Source organism: Heterocephalus glaber, unplaced genomic scaffold (genome assembly GCF_053883595.1).
Source record: "Heterocephalus glaber isolate CG9 unplaced genomic scaffold, H.glaber_assembly_v1.0 deba00001442, whole genome shotgun sequence".
Lineage (NCBI taxonomy): Eukaryota > Metazoa > Chordata > Mammalia > Rodentia > Bathyergidae > Heterocephalus > Heterocephalus glaber.
In genome coordinates, this window is record NW_028258296.1 from 1,403,355 (window position 1) to 1,426,985 (window position 23,631).

The 23,631-nt window shown below is 54.7% G+C and overlaps 1 protein-coding gene across 5 annotated transcripts in view; it reads left to right on the plus strand.

Moving 5' to 3' along the window:
* Positions 1-2,859: 2,859 nt before the first annotated feature.
* LOC101719449 (PATJ crumbs cell polarity complex component) overlaps positions 2,860-23,631 on the plus strand; it is a 174,415-nt gene continuing 153,643 nt past the window's right edge. For 4 of the 5 annotated variants that reach the window (XM_087212785.1, XM_021255649.2, XM_087212786.1 and 1 more), the window contains exons 1-9: positions 2,860-2,959; positions 8,697-8,752; positions 9,316-9,482; positions 9,902-10,105; positions 11,156-11,295; positions 12,653-12,809; positions 14,726-14,938; positions 21,172-21,399; positions 23,523-23,622. In XM_087212785.1, the coding sequence (XP_087068911.1) occupies positions 8,731-8,752; positions 9,316-9,482; positions 9,902-10,105; positions 11,156-11,295; positions 12,653-12,809; positions 14,726-14,938; positions 21,172-21,399; positions 23,523-23,622 (1,231 nt within the window). In that variant the 5' untranslated portion in view covers positions 2,860-2,959; positions 8,697-8,730. The remainder of the gene's footprint in view (positions 2,960-8,696; positions 8,753-9,315; positions 9,483-9,901; positions 10,106-11,155; positions 11,296-12,652; positions 12,810-14,725; positions 14,939-21,171; positions 21,400-23,522; positions 23,623-23,631) is intronic. The other variant, XM_087212788.1, reaches the window with a different exon arrangement.

Genomic DNA, 23,631 nt, shown 5'->3' on the forward strand with positions numbered 1-23,631 from the left:
AAGAAGGAGGGGGTGTGGGGGCCCTGAACTGTGAGAAAGAATCTAGCTCTGACTCAGGGCCAGTTCAAAGGCACGCAGTTGACAAGGACGGAATGGAATCAAATGTTCGAGTCCCCGGGGCTGTGGCCCCAGCATTTGGGAGGCAGAGGCAGGAAGATCGCCGTGAGTTCAATGCCAGGTGGGCTACATAGTGAGACGCTGTCTCAAGAAAACAGAAGCAATGGGCTGGGGATCTAGCTCAGTGGTTCCACCGCCGGCCTTGCAAGCGCAAGGACCCGAGTTCGATCTCTGGTACCAAAAAAACCCAGAAATAAGAACAAAATCAGTGTTCAAGAATAAAGTTTTCCGGTGTTGCACATGGTGATTTGAGACCCTTGGCCTCCGCCCTCTGTAACGCTGTCCCCAGCTTTGAGATTTGGGATGTGCTGCATTCCTCTTTTCACCCGATCGAACCCCAAAGACTTGTCCATCCCCAGTGAAGTCCTGACCAACACTACCAGCAAGCGGGGCAGGATCTCATTTTATGGCTGCATAATGTTCCCCGTGTATATTGTACACACACCCCACGCTTTCTTTTTCCCTTTTCTCTTGTGCCACTCTTGTTAGAACCCGGGCGAGTTCTACCCCTGAGGCCTGTGCTCCCACACCCTGCCCAGCCTCAGCTGGAGAAGTCAGTTGACTCGGTGTCTTGGCTGGCACGGATAGTGCTGTGTAAACGTGTGCGCCGGGGGCCTTCGACGGGCTGACTGGCTTCTGCTGGAGACACTCCCGGCAGCCAGGCACCTCTGCACCTTTTACTCTTTTGAGGCACCTGTCTCCGTTGTTCATGGTGGCCACCCTGACTTAGGTCCCCCTGGCAGTGTGGGAATCCCCCTTGCTTGGCAACCTCGCAGCGCTGATTGTGTCCCTTGATTTCGATTGCTCTCACGGGGTTCTGATGTGAATCTGCCTGGCAGTTTGTGATGCTGAGACTTTGTCATGTGCTTGGCCATGTGTCCCCCTCTTTGAAGAAAAGTCTTTTCAGAACATTCGTTCCTTCTTAAATCAGATTATCATGGTTTTTATTTTTTATTTTTAGGTTTGGTTTGTTTGTTTTTTTGAGACAGGATCTCACTGTGTAGTTCAGGCTGGCCTTGAACTCACAGAGTTCCTCCTGCCTCAGCCTCCCGAGTGCTGGGATAATGGGCATGCCCCACCATGCCCTGCCAGAAACTTCTTATTGTAATGTGATCCAATTTGTTTCTGTTTTTGCTGTCTGTGCTTTTGTGTTCTAATCCAAAAAAGTCATGCTCTACCCCAGCCCGTGAAGTGTTCCCCTGTGTTTTCTTCTGGTGGTTGCAGGCTTTATGTTGATGTCTCCATCCATTTTGAGTTGACTTTTGCCTCTTCTGAGAGGGAAGGGTCCAGTTTCATTTTTCTGTGTGTGGATATTCTGTTTTCCCAGCATGATTTGTTGAGCAGGCTACCCTTTCTCCAGGGCACATTTCTCTGGTTTTTGAGGCCACATTTGCAGCACATGACACACTCGCGTGGACTCGGTGCATGGACACACACATCGGCATCCTGTTTCTCACCTGCCCCTTTCCAATGCTTCCAGCTCCTTTGCCCTGGCATTCTGCTCTGCCACGCAGTGGTTTCTCTGCTGCTGGTTGCTCTTCTCCTCACCATGGCTTTGCAGCATGCTTTGCAGTGGGTACTGGGTTCCTCTAGCTTTGTTCTTGTTTGCTCACGGTGCTTTACCCTCTGGGTTGTCTGTGAGCCCCTATGAATGTCGTACAGCTGTCTCTGTCTCTGGGAAGAATGCCCTTGTGTGAGTCCATAATGGCTCTGGGTAGTATGGACCTTTCAACAATGTTAATCCTTTCACTCCATGAACGTGAATGACTGTGTGTGTGTGTGTGTGTGTGTGTGTGTGTGTGTGTTCTTTTCTATTTCTTTCATCGGTGTGTTGTACTTGTCCACATACAGGTCATTGCCTTCTCCGATTGAGTGTATTCTGAGGTCTTTGTTTTTCTGTCTTTCTTTTGTAGCTGGGGTGAACAGGGCTGCTGACTTCACTTCCTTCTCTGCATGTTCGTGATTGGGTATAAAAAGGCTCCAGGCCGGGCCTGCTGGTGCTCCATGTTGAGTAAGTGCAGGTGAAATGGACCCCTCATTTCTGCAACCAGAGGGGCACGGCCTGCCCCTCACCACCCGCCTCACAGGCACCCGCCCGCTGCAGTGCGAGTGCTCTGAGGCGAGGAGTGTCCAGTGCTGGGCTATGGGGATGTCCTCCCCTCCTGCCGAGGACGGGGACCCCACACACCCCTTGCAGGACACCGCTTTCCTTCTGCCCTGGAGGTGCCCAGTGACTGGTTCTTGTGGAAAGCGCCCCGAAGGAGGGTCCCAGGCTTGGCCTTCGCTCCAGAAGTCGGGCATGAGCTCAGGAGTGAGCATGGAGCCCACAGGGACAGGCCTGGGTCAGTCGGTGTGCGTGTGCGTGTGTGTGTGTGTGTGAGTGCGTGTGCACGCGCGTGTGGGGGTGCGGCTCTCAGGTGTGGGTCCGGGTCCAGGGATTCCCCGAGGGCCGGGTGAGTCAGGGCCCAGAGGAGGATGCTGGAGCTGGTTTCCAGGTTAAATGGAAGAGAAAGACCCAAGCTACACACCCAGGCCATCTGTCAGTCTGTCCCTGACTTTCGGCCCAGGGCTTCACTGTCACATTTACCCCGTGTCTGCAGATGCGAGGACGGCAGAGCGGGCAGCAGAGGGCCAGGGGCCCGGTCAGCGCTCCCGCCCTGTCCCCACTCCGTGTCACTGTCCCCACTCCCCTGTCTCCGCCCCCCACGTCCCCACCCCTCTGTTCCCGTCCCGGTCCCGCCCCCGTCCTCGCCCGGTCCCCCCCCCCGCCAGGGTGGAGCAGGTGGCCCCGCCCACTTCCTCCCAGGTGAGCCACCGGAGCCTGCGCTGCTGCCGTGGACAGGTAAGGGCGGAGACCCCGGGGATCCCGGACCCCATTGACCCTGGGGACCCCGAGCCCGCGCCCGCGCCCGCGCCCCACGTCCCCGCCGCGCACCCCGCGGGCCTCCGGCCTGCACTCTTCTGCTTCGGCCGCCGCGTCCGTCCGGGAGGTGACCGCGGGAGGAGGCCTGGTCCCGAAGCGTCACCGAGCGGGGCCGGGGAAGGACACAGCCCACCCCAGGGCACGCCGAGCCCGAGCCCACCCGGGACCCAGGCCCACCCTGCCGGCAGACCCCCCCCCTCCCCGGGGCGGACTTGGTCGCCGCAGTCTGGTCCAGGCCGGGTAGACTTCGCCCTGCACTGTGGCACAGTGGTGCCCTGCACTTCCCCGGGCCCTGCCGGGATTTTCCAAATTTAGATCATTCGGAAGCAGCGGGTGCCAGGGACACAGCAGGTGAACGAGTGTCAAAGACGGTCGTGGGGGTTTCCGTTTAAAAAGCTGTTGTTCTAACTCGGAAAGAAATGAAGTCCTCACCTGCTCCGGGCCTCAGTAGCTCAGGTCGTTGCCCCTGGGAGCTCGGGTGACCCAGAGGGGGGAGGGGCTCCCTGCCGCCCGCCGGCCCCCGCCTGTGTGTAGAAGGCTGAGGTCCAACAGAGCTGACGGTGCCCAGCAGCAAACTACTGAGAGGAAGCCACTACCAACTTCACGGTGCGTTTCCTTTCAGTTTGTATTTCAAAGGTTTGCAAATGGGAAAATGTCAGTGTATTTCCTTACAGTGAATGCACTTGGAAAGCCTTGTGCGGATGAGACAGTGGCTCACCGCATGCCAGTCCTTACACCTGCATTTTTCCCCTTTTTCCCCTTGAGAAGGTTCTTGGTGTGTCTTCCAGGCTGGCCTGGAGCGCTTCCTCCTGCCTCAGCCTCCCAAGTGCTGAGGTTACAGGCCCACAGCTCACACTTGGCTTCACAACCAGAGCGACTGTTTTCACCCTGCACAGCCAGGCAGTCTAAGTTCAGCTCTTTGTTAAAGTTTAACGAAAATGAAAACACAGAGGTGAGGAGCCAGCTCTACTGCAGAGCTGGGTGGTTTGATGTGTATTTTTTTTGGTACCAGGAATCGAACTCGGGACCTTGCACTTGCTAGGCAGGTGCCAAACCACTGAGCTACATCCCCGCCCGGGCCTAGAGCTGGGTGGTTTGGAGTAAGAGTCCCTGTTCCTCTCATGTCTGAGATCGTGGAACCGTTGTCTTCTTAGGGGTCTTCGTGTAGATTTGGGTCATTCTTAAAGGCCCATTTTATGTTCTGGTGCAAATAGAGGGGCTTTAGTACCTTTGGAGACCTCCCGTTTGTTTATTTATTTTGGGGGGTTGGGATGGAACCCACCCTGAGCCGGTGCTGTGGGCCTGTGAGCTGCTCTGGGGCAGGGCCGCCCACTGCGCCCTGCAGCTGCTTTGACAGAAGGCACGGGCTGCAGGACTGACAGACCGGTGTCTCCTGGCGACGCCATCAGGGGTCTCCCCAGAACCCCAGCCAGCGCCTCTGTCTACACAGTGAGCCATTCGAAAGCTGAAGCGGGGCTCTTACCATGGCACTGGCAGGGCCTAGTTGGGACAGAGACCCTGAGTGACTGCAAAGCACACTAGGTGTTCAGGGGATTTAAATGCTTTATTAACCTGGGTGTGGTGGCACATACCAGTAATCCCAGGAGGCTGAGGCAGGAGGATCTCCATGAGTTGGAGGTCAGCCTGGGATCCATAGTGAGTTCAAGGCCAGCCTGGACTACATAGTGAGACCCTGTCTCAAAAAACAAAAAATAGGGCTGGGGATTTAGCTCAGTGGTTCTGGCACCTGCCTTGAAAGCACAAGGTCCTGAGTTCGATCCCTGGTATCAAACAAAACAAACAAACAAAAATCTTATTACTTACCTAATAAGTAATTGTTTATTACTGACACACTGAAGTAATAATTTGTGCACATTGGGTTAAAGGAAATAATGTCTCAGTTAACCCTGCTACTATCGGTGTGGCTCCGCTGTGCTCCGCGCTGACCCTCAGGGCCTGTGAGTGACTCCACACTCGGACCCGGCCCTCCCTGCTCTGGTGCAGCCTGCACTTCGGTCTTCTCAAAAGTGCCGTTTGCTGAGGACTCGGAATGATGGGACCCTCAGCTTCCCTGACCGGAAGTGTTCCGTCGTCCCGTCCCCGGGGAGGAGGCCCTGGCGGTGGCCGTTGGCGGCTGGGCTGCCTGCTCCGCGGAGGCCCCGCAGTGTGGTCCCGAGTCCTTTCCACTGTGAATGGGATGGGCGGTTATGCTGTGGGCTGGGGGCGACCCAGGGCCTTGACACTGAGCTGTGTCCCCCCGTCCTTTTATTCTTTTAATTTTGAGACAGGGTCTTGCTAAGGCGCTAAATTGACTGGGTTGGGCTTGAGCTATCAGTCCTCCTGCCTCAGCCTCCCAAGTGCTGGCCCGGTTCTTTTTTTTTTGGTACTGGGGATGGAACTTGGGACCTTACGCTTGCAAGGCAGGCGGCGGAACCACTGAGCTAAATCCCAGGCCCTGGCTGGGTTCTTTTGAAAGACTGCGTTTCTGCGGTGGGAGGGCGCCTGAGGTTGGAGTGTGTGGAAGGCGGGGTTGTCGGCGCCCCCTCCCGTTCGGTCGTGCGTGCGACGTCGCTGGCGTGAGCCTCTCCTCGCGGCTCTCCGTCCTGTCCTCCGTGGTTCTTGCCTTCTCCCGAGGCCGAGGTCCCGGCAGTCGTTCCTGCGGCCGCTGCCCTGGAGGAGAGCAGGCGGTGAGGAGAGGCCTGGCCGGGACCCTCCTGGGGCCCGGTGGAGTCGGGAAGGCCAGGGCGCTGGTGGGTGAGGCCCTGCGCGCTGAAGACTGAGCGGGGTCTGGAGGCCCAGGACAGGACGCTGCAGAGGCGGCCTCGGAGCCAGGCGTGGACACTTCGGGGAGGCAGCCAGCAGCCCAAGTGTAGACAGTGCCCCGGCATCGGGGCGGCCCGGCTCTGCCAGGAGAAGGTATTGAGCTGTTCCGAGCGCCTGGCCAGGGTTCAGTGCGGATTGATGGGAGAGTTTCTCCAAGCTTTGATTTCCGCGCTTCCTGAGCCCCTCCTGTCAGGTGGCTGTGGAGTGTGTGTTTCCCAAATCCCAGGGACACCATTGGGTTTTCTCTCCTGAGTCAGGGTCTCACTATGTAGTTCAGGAGGTCTTAAATCACTCAATGGCCCAGGCTGGCTTCGAACTCATGGTGATCCTCCTGTCTCAGCCTCCTAAGTACCTAGTGGTATAGTCTTTCCTTCCCTTCCCTTCCCTTCCCTTCCCTTCCTGCCGGTGGTGGCGGTGCATGCCTGTAATCCTAGCCCCCTGGAAGGCTGAGGCAGGAGGACCACAAATCCAAGCCCAGCCTGAGCAGTTTAGCAATTTAACAACACCCTGTCTCGAAGCAAAAAAAAATAAGCTGGGCGTGGTGGTGCATGCCTGTAATTCCAGCACTTGGGAGGCTGAGGCAGGAGGATCATAGAGAGTTCAAGGCCAGCCTGGGCTACATAGACCCAAAACAAACAAAACAGAGGTCTCCTATGTAGCCCAGGTTGGCCTTGAATGTACAATCGTCCTGCCTCTGGCTCCTGAGTGCCAAGATTACCAGCACCACACCCAGTCAGGACACAGTGCTTTTGACTGTACTATTACTCATCCCAGAGGGGCTCAGCAAAGCACCTGGCTTGGTCTGTGTTGTGTGGCAGCAGGCACTGTCTGGGGACCTGTGGCCAGAGAGAGGGACTTCCACCCCTGGCGCCTGACAGAGGCCGAGCTCTGAGCTGAGGGGAGGCAGAGGGAAAGCCGAGCTCTCCCTTCGAAGGAAGCACCCTGGCCCATAGTCGGCAGCTCGCAGCTCCCAGACCTGTGGGCTGGTATCGGTTGCCTGTGCCTTGGGGCTGGATGTGGTTCCTACCGAGGATCTTGGCTCCCAGCTCTTCAGGAAGTGTTAAATCATGGGAGTGAGTGTGTGTGTGTGTGTGTGTGTGTGTGTGTGTGCACTCCTGTGACAGCCGGGAGGCAGAAGAGTGGCTGCCAGGCTCTTTGATTTGCCTAAATTCTTTTTTTGTTTGTTTTTTGAGATAGGGTCTGGCTATGTAGCTCAAGGTGGCCTTGAACTTACTGTGTAGCCCAGGCTGGCCTCAAACCCACAGCACGTCTCCTGTCTCAGCCTCCTGAGTGCTGGGTTCACAAGCCACCCCACAGATTAGCCTACATTCTTGATCCAGAGAGGTTAATAAAACTTCTCATTAAGTTTTCTTCAACCAGAAGTTTAAATTAAATTAAGTCCGTATCTCTGCATCAGCTTTTTTCAAGCATTCCATTAGTTACTGTTGGCTACAGACATGGGTTGTTTTTTGCTTTTTTCAGTACCGAGAATCAGACTCGGTACCTTGTCCTTGCCAGGCGGGTGCAGCACCTCAGAGCTACATCCCCACCGTTTATGGATTGTCTTGAGGTGCTGAGGACTGAAACCTCACACGCTAGGCAAAAACCTGCCCCAGAACTGTATCCCCAACCCATGCTTTTGAAGCCACAATTCACATAGCACTGAAATCTGGGCCGTAAAAGAGCTAATTTTCCTTGCAGTTTTGTTTTCGGATTTTCCACCATTGTGGCGCTGGGCCGCACCCTGGCCCTTGTGCACAGTGTGAGAGGCTCACACCACCTCAGGAGCCCCGCTGTCCTGCAGCCCTGGTGCGGGCCGAACCCAAGGGCCCAGCCGGTGGACGACCCCTCCCCACAGCGCTGTGCGGCGTCCCGAGTCTCCTGTGGGCATCTTCCTGCCGGCTTTAAAGTGGTTTATGGCCTGTGCTGCAGTGCATGGCAGCATCCCTCATGGGCAGTTGGCACCTTGTGCGTGACACTTGTCCATTCTTTTCCTGACATTTACCACCCTTCTGCATTCGTTTACAGAAGTCAAGTCCAACCTCAGGATCTCAGCCTTTTTTCTGAATGGGAAATAGTTGTTGATAACTGCAGGGTTGCAATGGTGGTAATAAAGTCGCCTGGATAGGAGAGAATAACCCAGTAAGAACAGTGAGGGTCCCGAGTCAGCTTCCCGCTACCTGTGGAAGCCCACACTCGCTCAGATTCCCCTCTGGTCTGGGAGCTGCAGAGCGGGACACCTCGCTGCGGGCTGGACGGCTCCCCCAGCCAGCTGTGCCCTAAGTGCCTCTCCTGGCCCCTTGGAGACGGTTCTCTGTCCTCTCCGTGCTTTGTAGTTTGGTGTGTGTGGACAGGTTTTGAATGGTAGGTGCAGAAGTGCTTTCCCGGGGAGCCTTTTCTGTCTGTGCATCTCCAGTCTGGGCTTCGGCAGTTGCACAGATGGACGCGGTCTGTGAGCATGGCCGGCCAGGCCCCTAAGCCCCGATGTTCTCAGATTGTTCTGAAAGCACTGCGGATGGGCCAGCGGCGTCCTGGCGTTTTAACATGGGGCCGTGTCACCTGTGGGCAGCCTTGCCTAAAATGCTGTGAACTTAAATATATTTTTAACTCCAGAAGAAACTAGCTTATGTCCATGAGTTTAGCTGAAGAAGGAAACCACCTTTCCTTTCCTTTCCCCAGCGGCAGCCCAGCCTCTCCTCCTCCTCCTTGCGGAGGCCGGGATTCCCACAGGGTCTCCCGCCGAAGAGTCCTCGGCTTGTCTCTCGCTTCCCTGTAGAGGAGCCACGCTTTGGCACTGTGGAAATTCACCTTTGTGTTTTAAATTTCTCCTCAGGTTTCTTTGCAAGTGACTGAAGACAAAATCCGAGATGCCCGAAAACCCTGCCACAGGTAGGCGTGACCGTGCCTGCTGTGTATGTGTGGTGTATGGTGTGTATGTGTGTGTGTGGTGTGTGTGGTATGTGTGTGTGGTGTGTATATGTGTGTGGTGTGTATGTGTGGTGTGTATTGTATGGTGTGTATATGTGTGTGGTGTGTGTGTATGTGTGTGGTGTGCAGTATATGTGTGTATAGTGTGTGTTTGGTGTGTGGTGTGTGTGTGTGGTGTGTGTGCGTATTGTATGATGTATGTGGTGTGTTGTATGATGTATGTGGTGTGTGTTGTGTATTGTATGATGTATGTGGTGTGTGTTGTGTGTGTTGTATGATGTATGTGGTGTGTGTTGTGTGTGTTGTATGATGTATGTGGTGTGTGTTGTGTATTGTATGATGTATGTGGTGTGTGATGTGTGTATTGTATGATGTGTGTGGTATGTGGTGTGTGTGTGTGGTGTGTGGTGTGTGTGTATTGTATGATGTGTGTGGTGTGTGTGTATTGTATGATGTGTGTGGTGTGTGTGTGTGGTGGGTCGGGCAGGGTGGAGCAGGGCGATGCTCAGGGCTACTCCTCCCAGACAAGCTGCAGGTGCTGCAGGTGCTACAGCGGCTTCGGGCCAAGCTGCAGGACAGAGGGGACACGTCGCAGCACAGCACGCTGTCCGCCTTCTGCGACACGCTGCAGAGCCCGCTCTTCACGCAGATCCTGGCCCTGCAGAAGTCCCTGCGTCAGCTCAAGGGCCAGGTGAGTGCCTGAGGGCCAGTGCGGCAGGAGGGACAGGAGGGCAGACAGGGAGGCATCCCGCGGACACAGCTGGCGTGGCGTTGGCTGGGGGCTGCCAAGTGTGGGGGGTGCATTTTAGGTCGGGCTTCGGAAGGTTCTGTACGTATTTAAAACTGTGAGTCCAGCACTCTGGGAGGCTGAGGCAGGAGGATCGCTGTGAGTTTGACAGCCTGGGCTACAAAGCAAGATCTTGCCTCAAAGCAACAAAGGAACAGGGCCGGGGATTTAGCTCAGTGGTGCGCAGCGTGTGGCCCAGCGTGGCAGCACTGCCTGGCCGCGCTTCGCTCCTTTTATATGTAGATGCATCTGCCTACCTCTGCCTTCTTCTGTCTTTTAATTTTTGGAACTTCCTTCCCGCTGGTCATTTCTGGCTCCCCCAGCTCAGCCACAGCCCCTCAGCGAGCACTGCCAACTTCGACTTCTCCCAGAAAGGCCTGCTCGTGTTCATCGACAGCACTGCTGCCAACGGGAACGCACCCCGGCCCGCCGATGCCCGTGCAGCCGCCCCGGGACCGTGCACCTGGGCCCTGCAGTCGCAGTCGGGGGGCGAAGACTTCCACGCCGCTGTGGAGCGGCTGGCTCGGGTGAGCGTCTGGGCTTTGATTCTGCTGGTCCAGGTTACAGACGGAAACGAGCTCGCACTCCTGGCCTTCACGCGTGTCCCGGGATTTGGGGGCTCGTGGTTTAGCTGTTGGGAGAACTCACACCATTTTCTAGCCTGTTGTTGGAAATTCTTTGTTGTAAAATCCCACGAGGAAGTCGGGGTCAGGGGAGGGGATTTTTAGGCAGCGTCCAGCCGGGAATGGAGCCTTTCTCTCCTAAGAAACGGGGAGCCCACCCGTGTGAGGGGGACGCACGTCTGCTTGAAGAGAAGAGACAGTGCGGGAGCTGCCTAGTGTGCACCAGAGCAGCTCTGGTGGTTACAGGAGGTAATGCGACTTGACTTGTGGAACCTGGGAATGATGGGAAGTTACCGGGCTGCAGCTCCCTCCCGTACCTATGGAAAGTTAGACGAAGGTGGAGCTGTGGGGTGTGTTGGTTTTGTGTTTGTTCACCTCACCGTCTAATGAATACCTTTGAAAATGAAATTTGAGTTTGAAGCTTAAAGCTATCTAAACTGGACACAGGGCGTCACCTGTAATCCCAGCTGCTAGGGAGGCTGAGGCAGGAAGGTCATGAGTTTAGAATAGCCTGGACACTTTAGCAAGACTATGCCTCCAAATAAAATAAAATGAAATAGTCTGCATAAGGTGTGATAGTTAAGTAACATTTGGGATCTTCTTTTTTTTGTATTGGGGATTGAACCCAGGGCCTTCAGATTGAGATACATCTATAACTCCTTGTTTTACTTCTTTATTTTGAGACAGGGCCTCACTAAGTTGCCCAGGCTGGGTTGCACCTTGTAACCCTCCTGCCTCAGCCTCCTAGAGTGCTGGGAAGACAGGCATGCACCACCGAGCCTGGATCTAATTCCTTTTTTACTTTATGGCTCTCTCCCCTTGGTGTGATGCTCTTGTTAGTCGATTCCACTTATGAAGTTCTCATTCTGTAAGTGCAGTTGTTAGCCGGGTGGTGCAGTGTGTGTCCCTGACCCGCACAGCACTGGCAGGCTTTGTCCCTCTGCCCCTCCTCAGGGCCGGCAGGTCGAGTGCATAGTCATCGAGCGGCCACCTGCCGGGGGCCTGGGCTTCAGCGTGGTGGCCCTGAAGAGCCAGCGACCGAGGGAGGTGGACATCTTTGTGAAGGAGGTGCATCCGGGCAGTGTGGCCGACAGGTGAGGCACAGATGTTTCCCTTGCGATTCTGGAAACATCCTTATTGTTATTACTCGTTCTCCCCGAGGCAAACTGCAAACCCAGCAGGCTTTTAAGGTCCGCGCCTTTCCTGGCCACCTCCCCAGGCAGGGGCATCTCTGCCTGCTCAGTGGCCCAGCCGGTGGGCAGGCACCTGGGGCTATGGCCAGTGGCTGGGTCCGGGGTTCATGGTCCACGCTAGGCAGTCACATTCATCACCCCCAGGGACAGACGCCGGCTCGGGTTTCCTGAGGTGCAGTCGGCTTGGGCTTGCTAGTCCAGGGCTCTGAACATGAGGCCCCGCATTTGGGGGGCACGGTCGAGTCGGGCGATGGGCCGCCCCAGGGAGCAGCTTGGCGGCAGGTGGCACCGCCCTGTGGCCGGGCAGAGGGTGAGGCTGAGGGGGCAGCTGTGCGGAGCCGGAGCCGGAGCCTGCGCCTCGGTGTCGGTGCAGCGCAGCGAGCATCGTGGTGCGGGAGGAGCCTGGAGCCCTGCCCGGCTGGCCACATCCCGGGTCGGCGCCTCCTGTCTGGCTGCCGTTCGCTGGCCCGCGGTGAACTGCACGAGGCTTGCTGTGCCTGTCCCGAGCCCTCCCCGGTGGAGCAGTGTGATGATCGGCACACACCTCCCTCTCGTTCACTTGCGCCACAGGCTCTTGTGAGTGCGGGGCGGGCTTCCACCCGAGATCCTCAGCCCGGCTCCTGAGCGGCCGGGCGACAGGTGCCTGGCCTGGGACGGGACAGGACCGGGACAGACACGCGGAGGGCCTGGGGGGACAAGGCAGGTCCCGAGGTCCAGGTCGGTTTTAGGTGAGGGTTCCGGCCAGGCCACCTGAGGACACAAGTGAGACCAGGCTGGGGGGAGCCTGCGGCTGGGTGCCGAGCGCCTCCGGGCTGCAGCTTCCTGTGTGTGAGAGTAACCGAGGCCGGCCGGGGCGCACTTCCTGACCGTGGGGCTGGGGGATCTAAGGAACGGTGCCAGTGAAAACAGTTTACAGGTTCCTCTTAGGCGCAGTCTTTTTACCCTGGGCTGGAAGTTGGAAGGTTGGTTCTTGGGAAGGGGTGGCGCAGGTTTGGAGGGGCTGGCGCGGGTGTGCAGCGCTTTGGGCCTCCAGGTGATGAGGCCTGCAGGTGAGGAGGCCAGGACGAGCTGCGCTGAGGACGCAGGACCCACGCTGGGCGGGCCGGGCGAGGGGCTCAGGGTGCCGGTCCCGGCCGTGTCAGGAAAACACGGCATGGGAGAGGAGCTTCTGCAGCAGCGAGTGACGAGTGACGGCTAGGATGAGAGCAGCACACTGCCGTGGGCCGCGTTGACACCATGTCTCTCTCCTGTGACGAAGGGGCCAAAGGCTCAAGGAAAACGACCAGATCCTGGCCATCAACCACACGGCCCTGGACCAGCGCGTGTCCCACCTGCAGGCCGTGGCACTGCTGCAGCACAGCCCGGGGCCGCTGCACCTGGTGGTGGCCCGGGAGCCCAGCCCCACACTGGACACGGTGAGTGGCGGGTGATGCTGGGGCTGGGGAAGTGCGATCTCCACTCACAGTCGGGAAAGATGGCCTTACACCCAGCGCAGCGTTAGCGTGTTCAGACGCCACGTTCCATGGAGGGGTGTTTGTTTATCTTCGTTTTTTTGTGCCAAAGTCTTGCTGTGTAGTGCAGTTCAGGCTGCCCTTGAACTCACAGTGATCCTCCTGCCTCAGCTTCCCAATATATTTTATTTATTTATTTTGTCTTTTCAATGCCCTATGGGTCTTCTTAAGATGATGATTATTATTATTTATGTTTATTTGTTTGTTTGTTGAGACAAGGTCTAGCTTTGTAGTGCAGACTGCCTTGAACTAGCCCAGGTTGGCCTCGAACTCACGGCAGTCCTCCTGCCTCAGCCTCCCTAGTGCTGGGATTACAGGCATCCACCACCATGCTCAGTTTAAGATGATTACATAACATAGAGGCCACATTGAATATTAGGTGTAATTTATTTGATGATGGAAAGTCTTGTGGTTTTTGTTTTTTGTGGTTTTTTTGGTACTGGGGATCGAACTCAGGACCTTGAGCTTGGGAGGTAGGCGGTGGCACCACTGAGCTAAATCCCTGGCAAGTCTTGTGTTTCTTGATGATGTAGCCAGTTAATTGCAAGTTTTTATTAGAGATTTACTGTCGAGTGTCTGAAATGTGTACTGCAGTTTGGAAGAGGGGTGTGCCTCTTTAGGAACCTTGAACTTGCTGTGTAACATTTTACGGATTTTGGGCCTGCATCTTCAGAATGCAAAGAAATCTTATTTTCTTACTGCACTAAGTGCTCCTTGATTTATTTACTTTTCCTTCCTTGGGACAAAAGCAAAAACAGCCTGTCTGGTGCACAGCAAGGTCACTCACAGCACCAGCCAGGAGGCCTTGTCCTGTTGGCTGTGCCACATTTACTCAGCCCTGCTTACGTGCAAACAGCGATAAAGTGGGGTGTTGTTTGGTGTGAGGAACTGTGCTCTCTGGGTTATTTTAGCGAGTACTGTTGCTTCCCAGGTAGCAGGTGTGTTCCAGCTCAGAACTCATTGCATATTCCCGGCACTCCTGCTCACTTTCCTGATTCTTCTTCTTCTCTGTGTGTGTGGTGCTGAACCTAGGCCTTCTCACAAAGTGATCTCGCTAGCCCTTTTTTCTTTTCTCTGTGCAGGTAAGTTGCCGAGACTGGGCTTGAACTTGCGATCCTCCTGCCCCAGCCTCTCAGTGTGGGAATGGCAGGCCTATGCCACCACACCTGGCTGGGGTTCCCTTTTCCACTGCCCGCCGTTGTTCCTGCTTCTCAGCTCGGCCCAGGCTCTGGCTGGTGTGGTGTCTTTGGCACATTCTGCCCTTGGGCTTTGTCATCCCCTTTCCCGTGCTCACGTCTGTAGCACAGGTAGTTTTCTTTTTTGAGACAGGGCCTCACAATGTAGCTCAGGCTGGCCTTGAACCCAAAGACATTCTCCTGCCTCAGCCTCCTGAGTGCTGGGATTACAGGCATGCACCACCATGCCTGCTGTAATGCAGTTTAAACGCCCCCTGTTCACACTGAATTGTATCTCTTATTCCCCACCCCAGCCCCTGAAATCTCGGTGATGTGTTGGGATTCTCCTCAACTCAGGCGAACACACTCTTAGCACTGGACCTGCACCGTCCTGGGCAAGGCCCGGGCATAGCTCTGCCCCTTGGAGCTGCGGCTGGGTCCAGTATTCACCTGTGGTCTGGTTGTTTCAGATTCTCTCCTGGATCACACAACCCCTGAGGGTGGGGTGTCTGTCTCCGTGTGTGCGTGTGCCTGTGTGCGTGTGCCTGTGTGTGTGTGTGTGTGTGTGTGTGTGTGCGATGTTTTGTGTGATGTCTGTGTGCAGGGAGTATGTGTCTTTGACTTCTGAGTCATCTCAATTAACAGCTCAGCGGTGACCTTAGCCGTGCTCCATCCGGAAGCCCAGGTCGGCACCTGACTCCGTGGCTCTCGCGTGCTGTCGCCTCACAGGCTTTCTGGGGCCGCATAGAGGAGGTGGAGCTCATCAACGACGGCTCTGGGCTGGGGTTCGGCATCGTCGGGGGGAAGTCGAGTGGCGTGGTGGTGAGGACCATCGTGCCCAGAGGCTTGGCAGACCGGGTGAGTGGATTTTGGCTGCATGGAATTTAAACTTTATTTAAAGTGAAATGTGACTTTATAACATGAATTACCAGGATATGCAACATGATAACTAGAATTTAATTATAGCTTAAAAATGAGCCCAGCGTGCTGGCAGCGCCTGTAATCCCAGCACTCTGGAGGCTGAGGCAGGAGAGTCACCCTGAGTTGGAGCCAGCCTTTAGCTACATAGCAAGACCCTGCCTCAAAAAACGAACAAAAACGTTTTATTCCATAAGTGTTACTGTCCGCTCTGCTTCACTTTACACAGTCTCTACATCGCTTTTTCTTTTGGTTTCTTGTTGGTGTGGCCTATACAGACAGGCTTCCTGATTCCATCAGAGGAACCATATTTGTTATTGAAAAGAACTGTTAATGAACAGTCTTGTTAATGTTAATGAATGTTGAACATCCGTACTATTCCTCGGCAGTTTATCTTTCAAGGGCTTAAATTATAAAATCAGAAGGTACAGTGATTAGAATCAGAAAGTCTCACTCGTAGCCCAGGCTGGCCTCAAACTCATGACCCTCCTGCCTCAGCCTCCCAGAGTGCTGGGACCACAGATGTGCACCACCACACTCAGCTAGCACCTGTTTTCCCTTAATTGCACCTAGAAGAAAATGTTAAGTATCATATTTAGTCTTTAGAAATTACTTTAGAAGCTTGATTATGAAGCCATTTAATAATGAGTGCATATTCCCATAGTCAGAATAATGCACAAAATTCTACTGATTACTGTCTATTTGTGTATAAGCGTCACCCTTCTAGTAGATATAAATAAGTAAAAATAAATGTGCGGGTCAGGCATGGTGGCCCACACCTATAATCCCAGCGCTCAGGAGGCTGAGGCAGGAGGATCGCTGCAAGTTGGAGAGCAGCCTGGGCTACGTAGTGAGTTCAGGCCAGCCTGAACTACAAAGGGAGACACCCCCCCCCCACAAAAAAAATGTGCGGTGCTAAAGCTAGGCTGGGATCTGTTCTTTGTTTATCCCTCCTCCTTTCTGATCAAGATTAATCCAACTTTTTGGGGCGGGCCAGTACTGGGGATTGAACCCAGGGCTTTGCAGTGAGGTACATACCAGCCCTTTTTGATTTTTATTTTGAGATGGGGTCTTGCTAAGTCATTGTTGTCCAGTCTGAGTTCAAACTTGTGATCCTCCTGCCTCAGCCTCCTGGAGTGCTGGGATACCAGGCGTCCCCACCACACCACGCGGGCTCTGCCCCCTTGTCCAAGTGGTGGCACTACTGATGTTCCCATTGTCCTTCAGCACCGGGTGTGCATGGACAGCAGCAGTTCTCAAAGCTTGGGCTCCAGGCTCTGGGTGTCTGAGGGCAAATGAGTTACAGCAGTGACACGGCAACATCTCTATCCCTGCTACCCCTGCACTAGTGCTGGAGACACAGTAGAGAGGCCAATGGTGCTAGTGTCTTAGTGCGAAACACAGCCATGGTGCTGAAGTGTGTTGTGGCCTCCATATTCTGTCCCCACATGTGCTTCCCATGATAGAAGAGACATGCCTAGTTCATCTAAGGTTCTAAGCAACCTAGTAATAGTCAGTGAACTTTGACCATTGGTGTGTCTTTTTAATATTATGTGACTGTCTTAGTTACTTCCTCATTGCTGGGACAAAATACCTGACACCCATAAGTTAAAGGAGGAAAGGTTTATTTCAGCTCACAGTTTGTAGAGGTTTCAGTCCATAGCTGGCTCCCAGGCTGGACAGCATGGCAGAGGGGCATCACAGAGGAGAAACAGTCCATGGCAGGGTAGGCAGGAGACAGGAAGCAGCAAGTCTCCCTTTCCCTTTTTTTTTTTTGGTACCTGGGATCAAACTCAGGTCCTTGTGCTTGTGCAGCAGGCGGCACTGAGCTAAATCCCCGGCCCCCTTTCCTTTTTTATTGATTTAGGCTATAAGCCTATTTATTGGTTGGTGCCACCCACACCAAGGGTGGGCCTTCTTATTCTCTGCACCAATCAGTGAATTAATCCAGTTATCACACCCTTAATCCACTGTCACACTCACGATCCAGTCACCTCCAGAAGCCCTACCAATAAGTGCATGGGGCCTTGGGGGACCTCTAGATACAGGACAAGCCATAACAGTGGCCAAATGGAAGGCACTGAATATTTCTCTTGCTGTGGACTGCAGCATGAGGACTATCTTGAGAAAAAACCTTCGTGAGATGAGCTAGATCTTTTCTTCTTTTTTTAATACAGAGCAGAGTTTTTATCTTTGAAATAATAACTGTCAGAAAAATTATGTTATGAAGTATTTAATGGGAATTCCTTCGAAAATGAATAAAATGAGTCTGTTATGCCCAGGAAAACTATGATAGTGTTAGTTGGCAATGATACGTTTAAAGCTTTTTAAAAATTAGAATAAAAAATTATATTTACCACAAGCCTAAACTTCCCAATATTTGGAGACTTTTCGTTGACAGTCACCAATTGATTTGTTTTTATGATACATGAAGTATTTCGATACGTAGAAGATCTGAATCAGTATTTTCTGAATACCAGCGTGCGTTATGACAAAGTAATTTATGCTTAACAGATCAAGGGCCGAGGGCAGCAGTGTCTGAAGGTTTGTGATGAGGCTTCAGTTTCCCCATCACTGCTGAGCTCTGCTTGTCAAGTATGAGCATGTCAGGAGTGGCTGCAGGGACATTAAAGACTTTGTATCTGATGAGGCCAAATTTCACTCACATTCTGTGACTAAGACATCTCGCAACCGGGTGAACACTAAACGCTGACCCCATAGGAGAATCCAGCTGTATTTTTTTAAGCCAGATGGATGTTCAAGGCTTTGGCGCAGATATAAGAAAGCAGCAGTCTTCTCACTAATTGTCTTAGTTATTTTTCTCTCGTTGTTGAGACAAAATACCCAACACCCAAAGTTAAAGGGGAAAAGCTTTATTTGGCTCACAGTTCGTGGAGGTTTCAGTTTATAGTTGGCTCACTCCAGAACAGCAAAAGGAACAAGGGGCCTTAACAGCGTCTCTCTGGCCCCTTTATCCCATCCAGGCTGCTTAGGGTGGGCAGCACTCACACCCGTAATCCTAGTGCCCTTGAGCCCAGCATGTACCATGAATCAGCCACACACCCCAGATCCAGCACCTCTGAAAACGCCCACCTGTGACCCATGAGGCTTCGGGGGCATCTGGACACAGCCATAGCATTCTGCCCCAGCCCTCCAAAGCCTCCCGCACATTTCTCTGTGCAGAAGGCTTTTGGTCCATCTCCAAGCGTTGCCAAAGTCTTAACAGTTTAGCACTGCTGAAAAGTCCAAGCCCCAAGTCTGCTCTGAGGTCTAAGGCATCTCCTAGCTGCAAGCCCCTGCACAGATGAAAAGAAAGTTCAACACTTTTAACATTTAATGGCACAGGATACAAATTTTTATTCTAAAAGTTACAAATGGGGATATAAAGGAATGAGACCAAAGCAAGTCTGAGTTATAGAAGTCTTTGTACTTGTTTTTAGCTTTTGAAAAAAAAATTGATTACTTCTTTTTGTAGTTCAGCCCTGACTTACTGTAGATTTCAAAAAAATTTTTTTTTGAGATAGAATCTTAGTATATTGTCCAGACTGTCCTCAAATTCCCGGGCTCAAGGGGTCTTCCTGCCTCAGCCTTCCACATGACAGGACTACAGGCTTGTACCACCAAGCCCAGCTCAAACATTTGTTTTCCAGTTGAAACTATCATTCACAATAATGTATCAGAGAAGTTAAAATATAAAATAAAATTTCAGCCCCAAAGCTGCTAACTTGTCTGGCTGTGTGGATGGTTATGCAGGGTTTTCTCTCTCAAAGGCCCTGCAGCTCATGAAGTGCCCAGCATGTGTTTGCTTGGCACTGGGTGCCGCTGGCAGAGCCGGAGTCCGGCTCAGACCAGGAGGGACCTGGTTTCCTGGCTCGGGTTAGGAAGGGGCTGTCATCAGGAACCGCAGTCCTGGGTGCTGCTGGACAGACAGCAAGCTGTCACTGCGGTGTCTTTTCCGTCAATCTTGCGACTATTTTTGCTCAGAACACCTGCTTTCCTGCCAGAGGAGATGTTTGACTTTCAGTGACAGATGCAAATTACCGCGTCACTTCAAATTAAGAGTTGAGGTAAAATCAGAAGAAAATAGAGCCGCAAAGGACTCGAGCCAGCCACATGCCACGGTGCCCCTGGCCGCAGACGCACCTGTGGGCACTGCGCACTCTGCCTGCCCCAGGTTCCCATCCGGCACCCTTCACGCCGCAGTGGCTGCTCATGATGCTTTCCATGCCGCCTGGCTGGAGACAGTCTCTGATCCCTGTCCGAGCAGAATCCAGCCGCCCGATGCCCTCTTCCGGGGACCCCGGCATCCGTTACCCTCTAGTCGGGGTGCGAGGATCTGCATCTCCTCCCTGCAGGGCCACCCAGCGTCCAGCCTGGGCTGGGCCCTGCAGAGCAGGGAGCTTCGCAGGCTTAAGTCTTCCTCCTCCAAAGCTTCACCTGAGGCCCGCGGATGTGGCTCAGTGGCACCGTGCCTGCCTGGCAAGTGCAAGGTCTTGAGTTCGATCCCTGGTACAGAAAAAAATGGGGTTTTTCACCTGTAGTTTACAGACCCCTGGGCAGGGTGCCGCCCAGAACAGGGATTAGCAGTTTGGACCCAGATTAGCTCCGTGGTCCTGGCTTTCTTCTCAAGCTCTCTTCCTCTTCCAGTTGCAAGGTATCTGTTTGCCCGCCTGCCCTCTCCCTTCCTGTTTTCCCTCCTTCTTGCCTTTGTGCTGGGGCTTGAACCCAGGGCCTCCTGGCTGTAGGCACTGAGCTACACCCTCTGCCCCACAACATACTGCCTACTCTTCATCTTCATTTTGTGGAGACTTTCCAACAGTCGCAGCGATGTCTTGCAGTGAGGGCACATGCTGGGTTCCGCCCGCCCTGCTTCAGCGCTGCCACTCCACAACGCTAAGGCAGGAGGCCCTGGCGGAGCGGTGGGCAGCGTGGACAGAGCCTTCCCAGCTCCCAGAGCTCGGGCCCCGCCAGCCTCCCCGTCTGAAGTTGTCCTTGGAGTGAGGGGCATGGGAAAGTGCTTTTCAGCCTGTAAGGCCTTGCAGGTGTGGCTTTTCTAAAACCAGCTATGTTGACATTTTGACATCTTCAGGATGCTGTAATGAATTAAAGAGAAGTCAAAATTTCTGATAGAATAAACTTCATAAAAATGCAGAAGGTTCACCTGTTTCAAAAATTCCACAAAGGGAAAAGGGAATGGCAGACACTTCGATAGACACATTTGGGCGGATGATGTCTTTCACTTACGTGTGAAATATGTGTGCGTTTAAGAACATCCATGTGCCCCTGCACATTTAAGGAGTGTGGTAATCATCAGGTGGGCGCCTGCCCTCCTTGCTGCTCTAGGTCGGCAGCGTGTCCGTCCCTTCTGAACCCAGGGTGAGGAGCGAGCACGCCTCCCATGTGCCAGCAACACGAAGCCTGGCACCACACGCCGATGTCCCCGAATCCCCGCCTGCCCTGAGCTCCCATCCGGGTCCCGCCTCTCCCCTACCCGAGCCTCCCTCTGTGTCTTTGTTTTTGGAGACAGCAGTCTCCCTAGTAGTTCAGGCCGGCCTCAAACTCACAGCAGTAGTCCTGCCTCAGCCTCCTCTGGGTCTTCATTACCTTTTGCAGCTACTGAGGCTAAATCCTGGGGTTTGACCCCCCCTCCCCACACCCCAGGTCGGAGCTGTCTGGCAGACCCTGTTGACACTTCTGAAAACACATCTGGAATCTGCTTCCTGGCCCACGACGCCCTAGTTCAGGTGGTATCTTTCTAGATTCTCATAGCCCCAGGGCGCGGTGTGGACGGTCTCCTCGGTCTCCTCTCCCCTGTCTGTTGTCAGTAGCTGAGGAGCAGCCAGGGAGGTCACCCCAGCCCACCTGTCCGCCCGAGCTGCTGCTGAGCCGGTGGCCTTGGTGGAGGCTTCTGTCCCCTCCCCTCTGGAGTCCGGCTTCTGAGCCCCTGTGGGGTCTCCGGCCATGCATACTCCGGGCCATCGAGTTGGGCAGGAGTCAGCACAGTGTGGGGCCACTGGCCTTCCCACTCCGGGCTCAGGGCCCAGCGAGCGCCAGCGCCTCGCACCTCAGCGTGCCCCGGCTCCCCGGGCTCTTCAGCGCTGGAAGCCGAGGAATTGCTCTGGGCCAGGGAGGGAGCCTTCGTTTCTGAGTAACCTCTGTTTCCTGGGTTAAAGGACGGGCGGCTGCAGACGGGTGACCACATCCTGGCGATCGGCGACACCAACGTGCAGGGCATGACCAGCGAGCAGGTGGCACAGGTGCTGAGGACCTGTGGGAGCACGGTCCGGATGCGGGTGGCCCGAGACCTGGCCAGGGACTTCGAGGTGCCGCCTCCCGAGCCTGCCACCCCGCCCGTGGCCCTGCCCGGCCTGGACGCCCCTGCCAGCAGCAGCCCTGCCATGGTGAGTGCGGGCGGCCAGGGTCTCAGGACAGGAGCGGGGAGGGAGGCTGGCCTCTCCTGTGGTGCTTCTCAGGGCCAAGGCTTCTCTGCGTGTGTTTTGTTTGTTTTTTGAGGCAGGGTCTCACTTTGTAGTTCAGGCTGGGCCTGTGCTATGGAGCCCAGGCTGTCCTCGAACTCCTGGCGATCCTCCTGCCTCAGGCTCCCGAGTGCTGGGATTACAGGCGTGGGCTACCACACCTGGCTTCTGTGTGCTTTTTTTGTGAGTCAGGGTCTGGCTGTGTAGCCCAGGCTGGCCTTGAACTCATAGCGATCCTCCTGCCTCAGCACCACGGTGCCTGGCGGGGTTCAGTCGTCTGCCCCTGAGCCTCAGCTTCCGTGTGAACTGGGGAGCCGTGGGCTTTGCCTCACCTTCCCCACGAGGAGGTGGGGACAGGCGAGGAGAGGCTTCGCGTGGACACCGGTGCTGATACCCAGCCCAGGCCGGCGCCCTGCGGTCACTGCCCTGCGCTGTGAGCCGGAGACCCGGGGCCAGCACCGTGCGGGCGCGAGGCAGGACTGGAACTCGGAGCTCTCCGGGCTCTCCGCTTCCCGCTGCCCCTCAGGCTCTGCTGGAAAGAAGCGCGGTAAAGCGAGTGCGAGGAAAAGGGCCTCCAGCAGGGGCCGAGGAGGGGGAGGGCAGAGGGGTGCGCGGGCCGGGCGCCCCCGAGGGGGTCTGCTGTCAGTCGGTCGGTGTCCCCGCGCGCGCCTCAGGTAAGGCTCGTCCTCCCGGGAGGCGGCGCTCGGACATCGCGCTCCTCTGTTCCCCCACATCTCCTTCCGCTCCCGCGCTCTTCCCTTCCGGTTTGGACATTTTCTCTTTGCCTCTTTTCTTTTCTTGTTTCCCTGGTGCAAGGGATGGAACCCAGGACCTGGTGTTGCCGGGCACATGTTCTACCACTGCGCAATGCCCCCAGTTCTTTTTATTTTTGCAAAGGGTCTGGCTAAGAATGTGGTGGCATGCACCTGTAATCCCAGCTCTCTGGGAGGCTGAGGCAGGAGGATCACAAGTCCAGGCCAGCCTGGGCAGTTTACCAACTTAGCAAGACCCTGTCTCAAAATTTTTTAAAAAAGAAAAGACTGGGAATACAACTCATTCTGAAGGCTGCAGGTTCAATCCTCAGTACAAAAAAAAAAAAAAATCTTTCTGCTATGGTAGCACATGCCTATAATTCTAGCTACTTGGCAGACTGAGGCAGGAGCATTGACAGGTTGAACCCAGCTGGGCGTGGTGGTGCCCGCCTGTAATCCCAGCACCCAGGAGGCTGAGGCAGGAACATCACTGGGAGTGTGACGCCAACCTGAACTACATAGTGGGACCCTGTCTCAAACAAAGGAAGTTTGAAGCCAGCCTGGGGAAATCAGCAAGACCCTGTCTCAGAAATAGAAACGGGTGAGGATGTGGCTCAGTGATCACTGGATTCAACCCCAGCACTCTCAAAAATACATTTTCATCCAGAGTGGTCACAGCTGTTTTCTTTTCCCTCCCTTCCTCCAACCCCAGAAGCCTCCTTTGTGAAGGCCCCAACAGGGCTCAGGGCCGTGACCTGAGCAGTGACGGGGCCTGCAGTGCTTCTCTGACCCGAGGCAGAGTGCTGCGTGTCTAGCTTTCAGAAGACAAGTGTTAGAAAACGTTTAGGGTCAATCCTTTTACACAACTCGAAACAGTTAGCCTCCCTTTGCTTCTACCCTGTTCTTTGTTGGTTGTTTTGGGTGCAAATGCCACGTGAGGTTTTCCTGCATGGTTGTTCTTTCCTGTTGCTGTGGCCTGAGTCCCTGCAGCCGCAGACCCAGCCTGGCCCAGGTACTGCCTCCCTCCTGCTTCCAGACACCCCATCCCCAGCTACAGGATGCGGGTCCTTTTCAGCCCCTCGACCTTTCACCTCCTGAGGTCCCCGCCTGTCCCTGCTCCCGAGTAGGGTCCTCTCCCTTCCCTCCGCTCCTGGCAGGAGTGGACCCTGCTTCTGAAGGGCCCGGGACTAGCCTGGCATTCTGCTCATCTCAGAAAACCCCCAGGGCTCTTCCTGAGCTGACTGTGTGCGCAGCTGTGCAGCCAGACAGGCGCTCGAGCCTGCCATTTCCTTTCAGGACAGTTCTCCTTCTGAAACCTACAACGTCGAACTTATTAAGAAAGATGGACAGAGCCTTGGCATCAGAATTGTGGGCTATGTTGGAACATCTCGTGCAGGTAAATGAA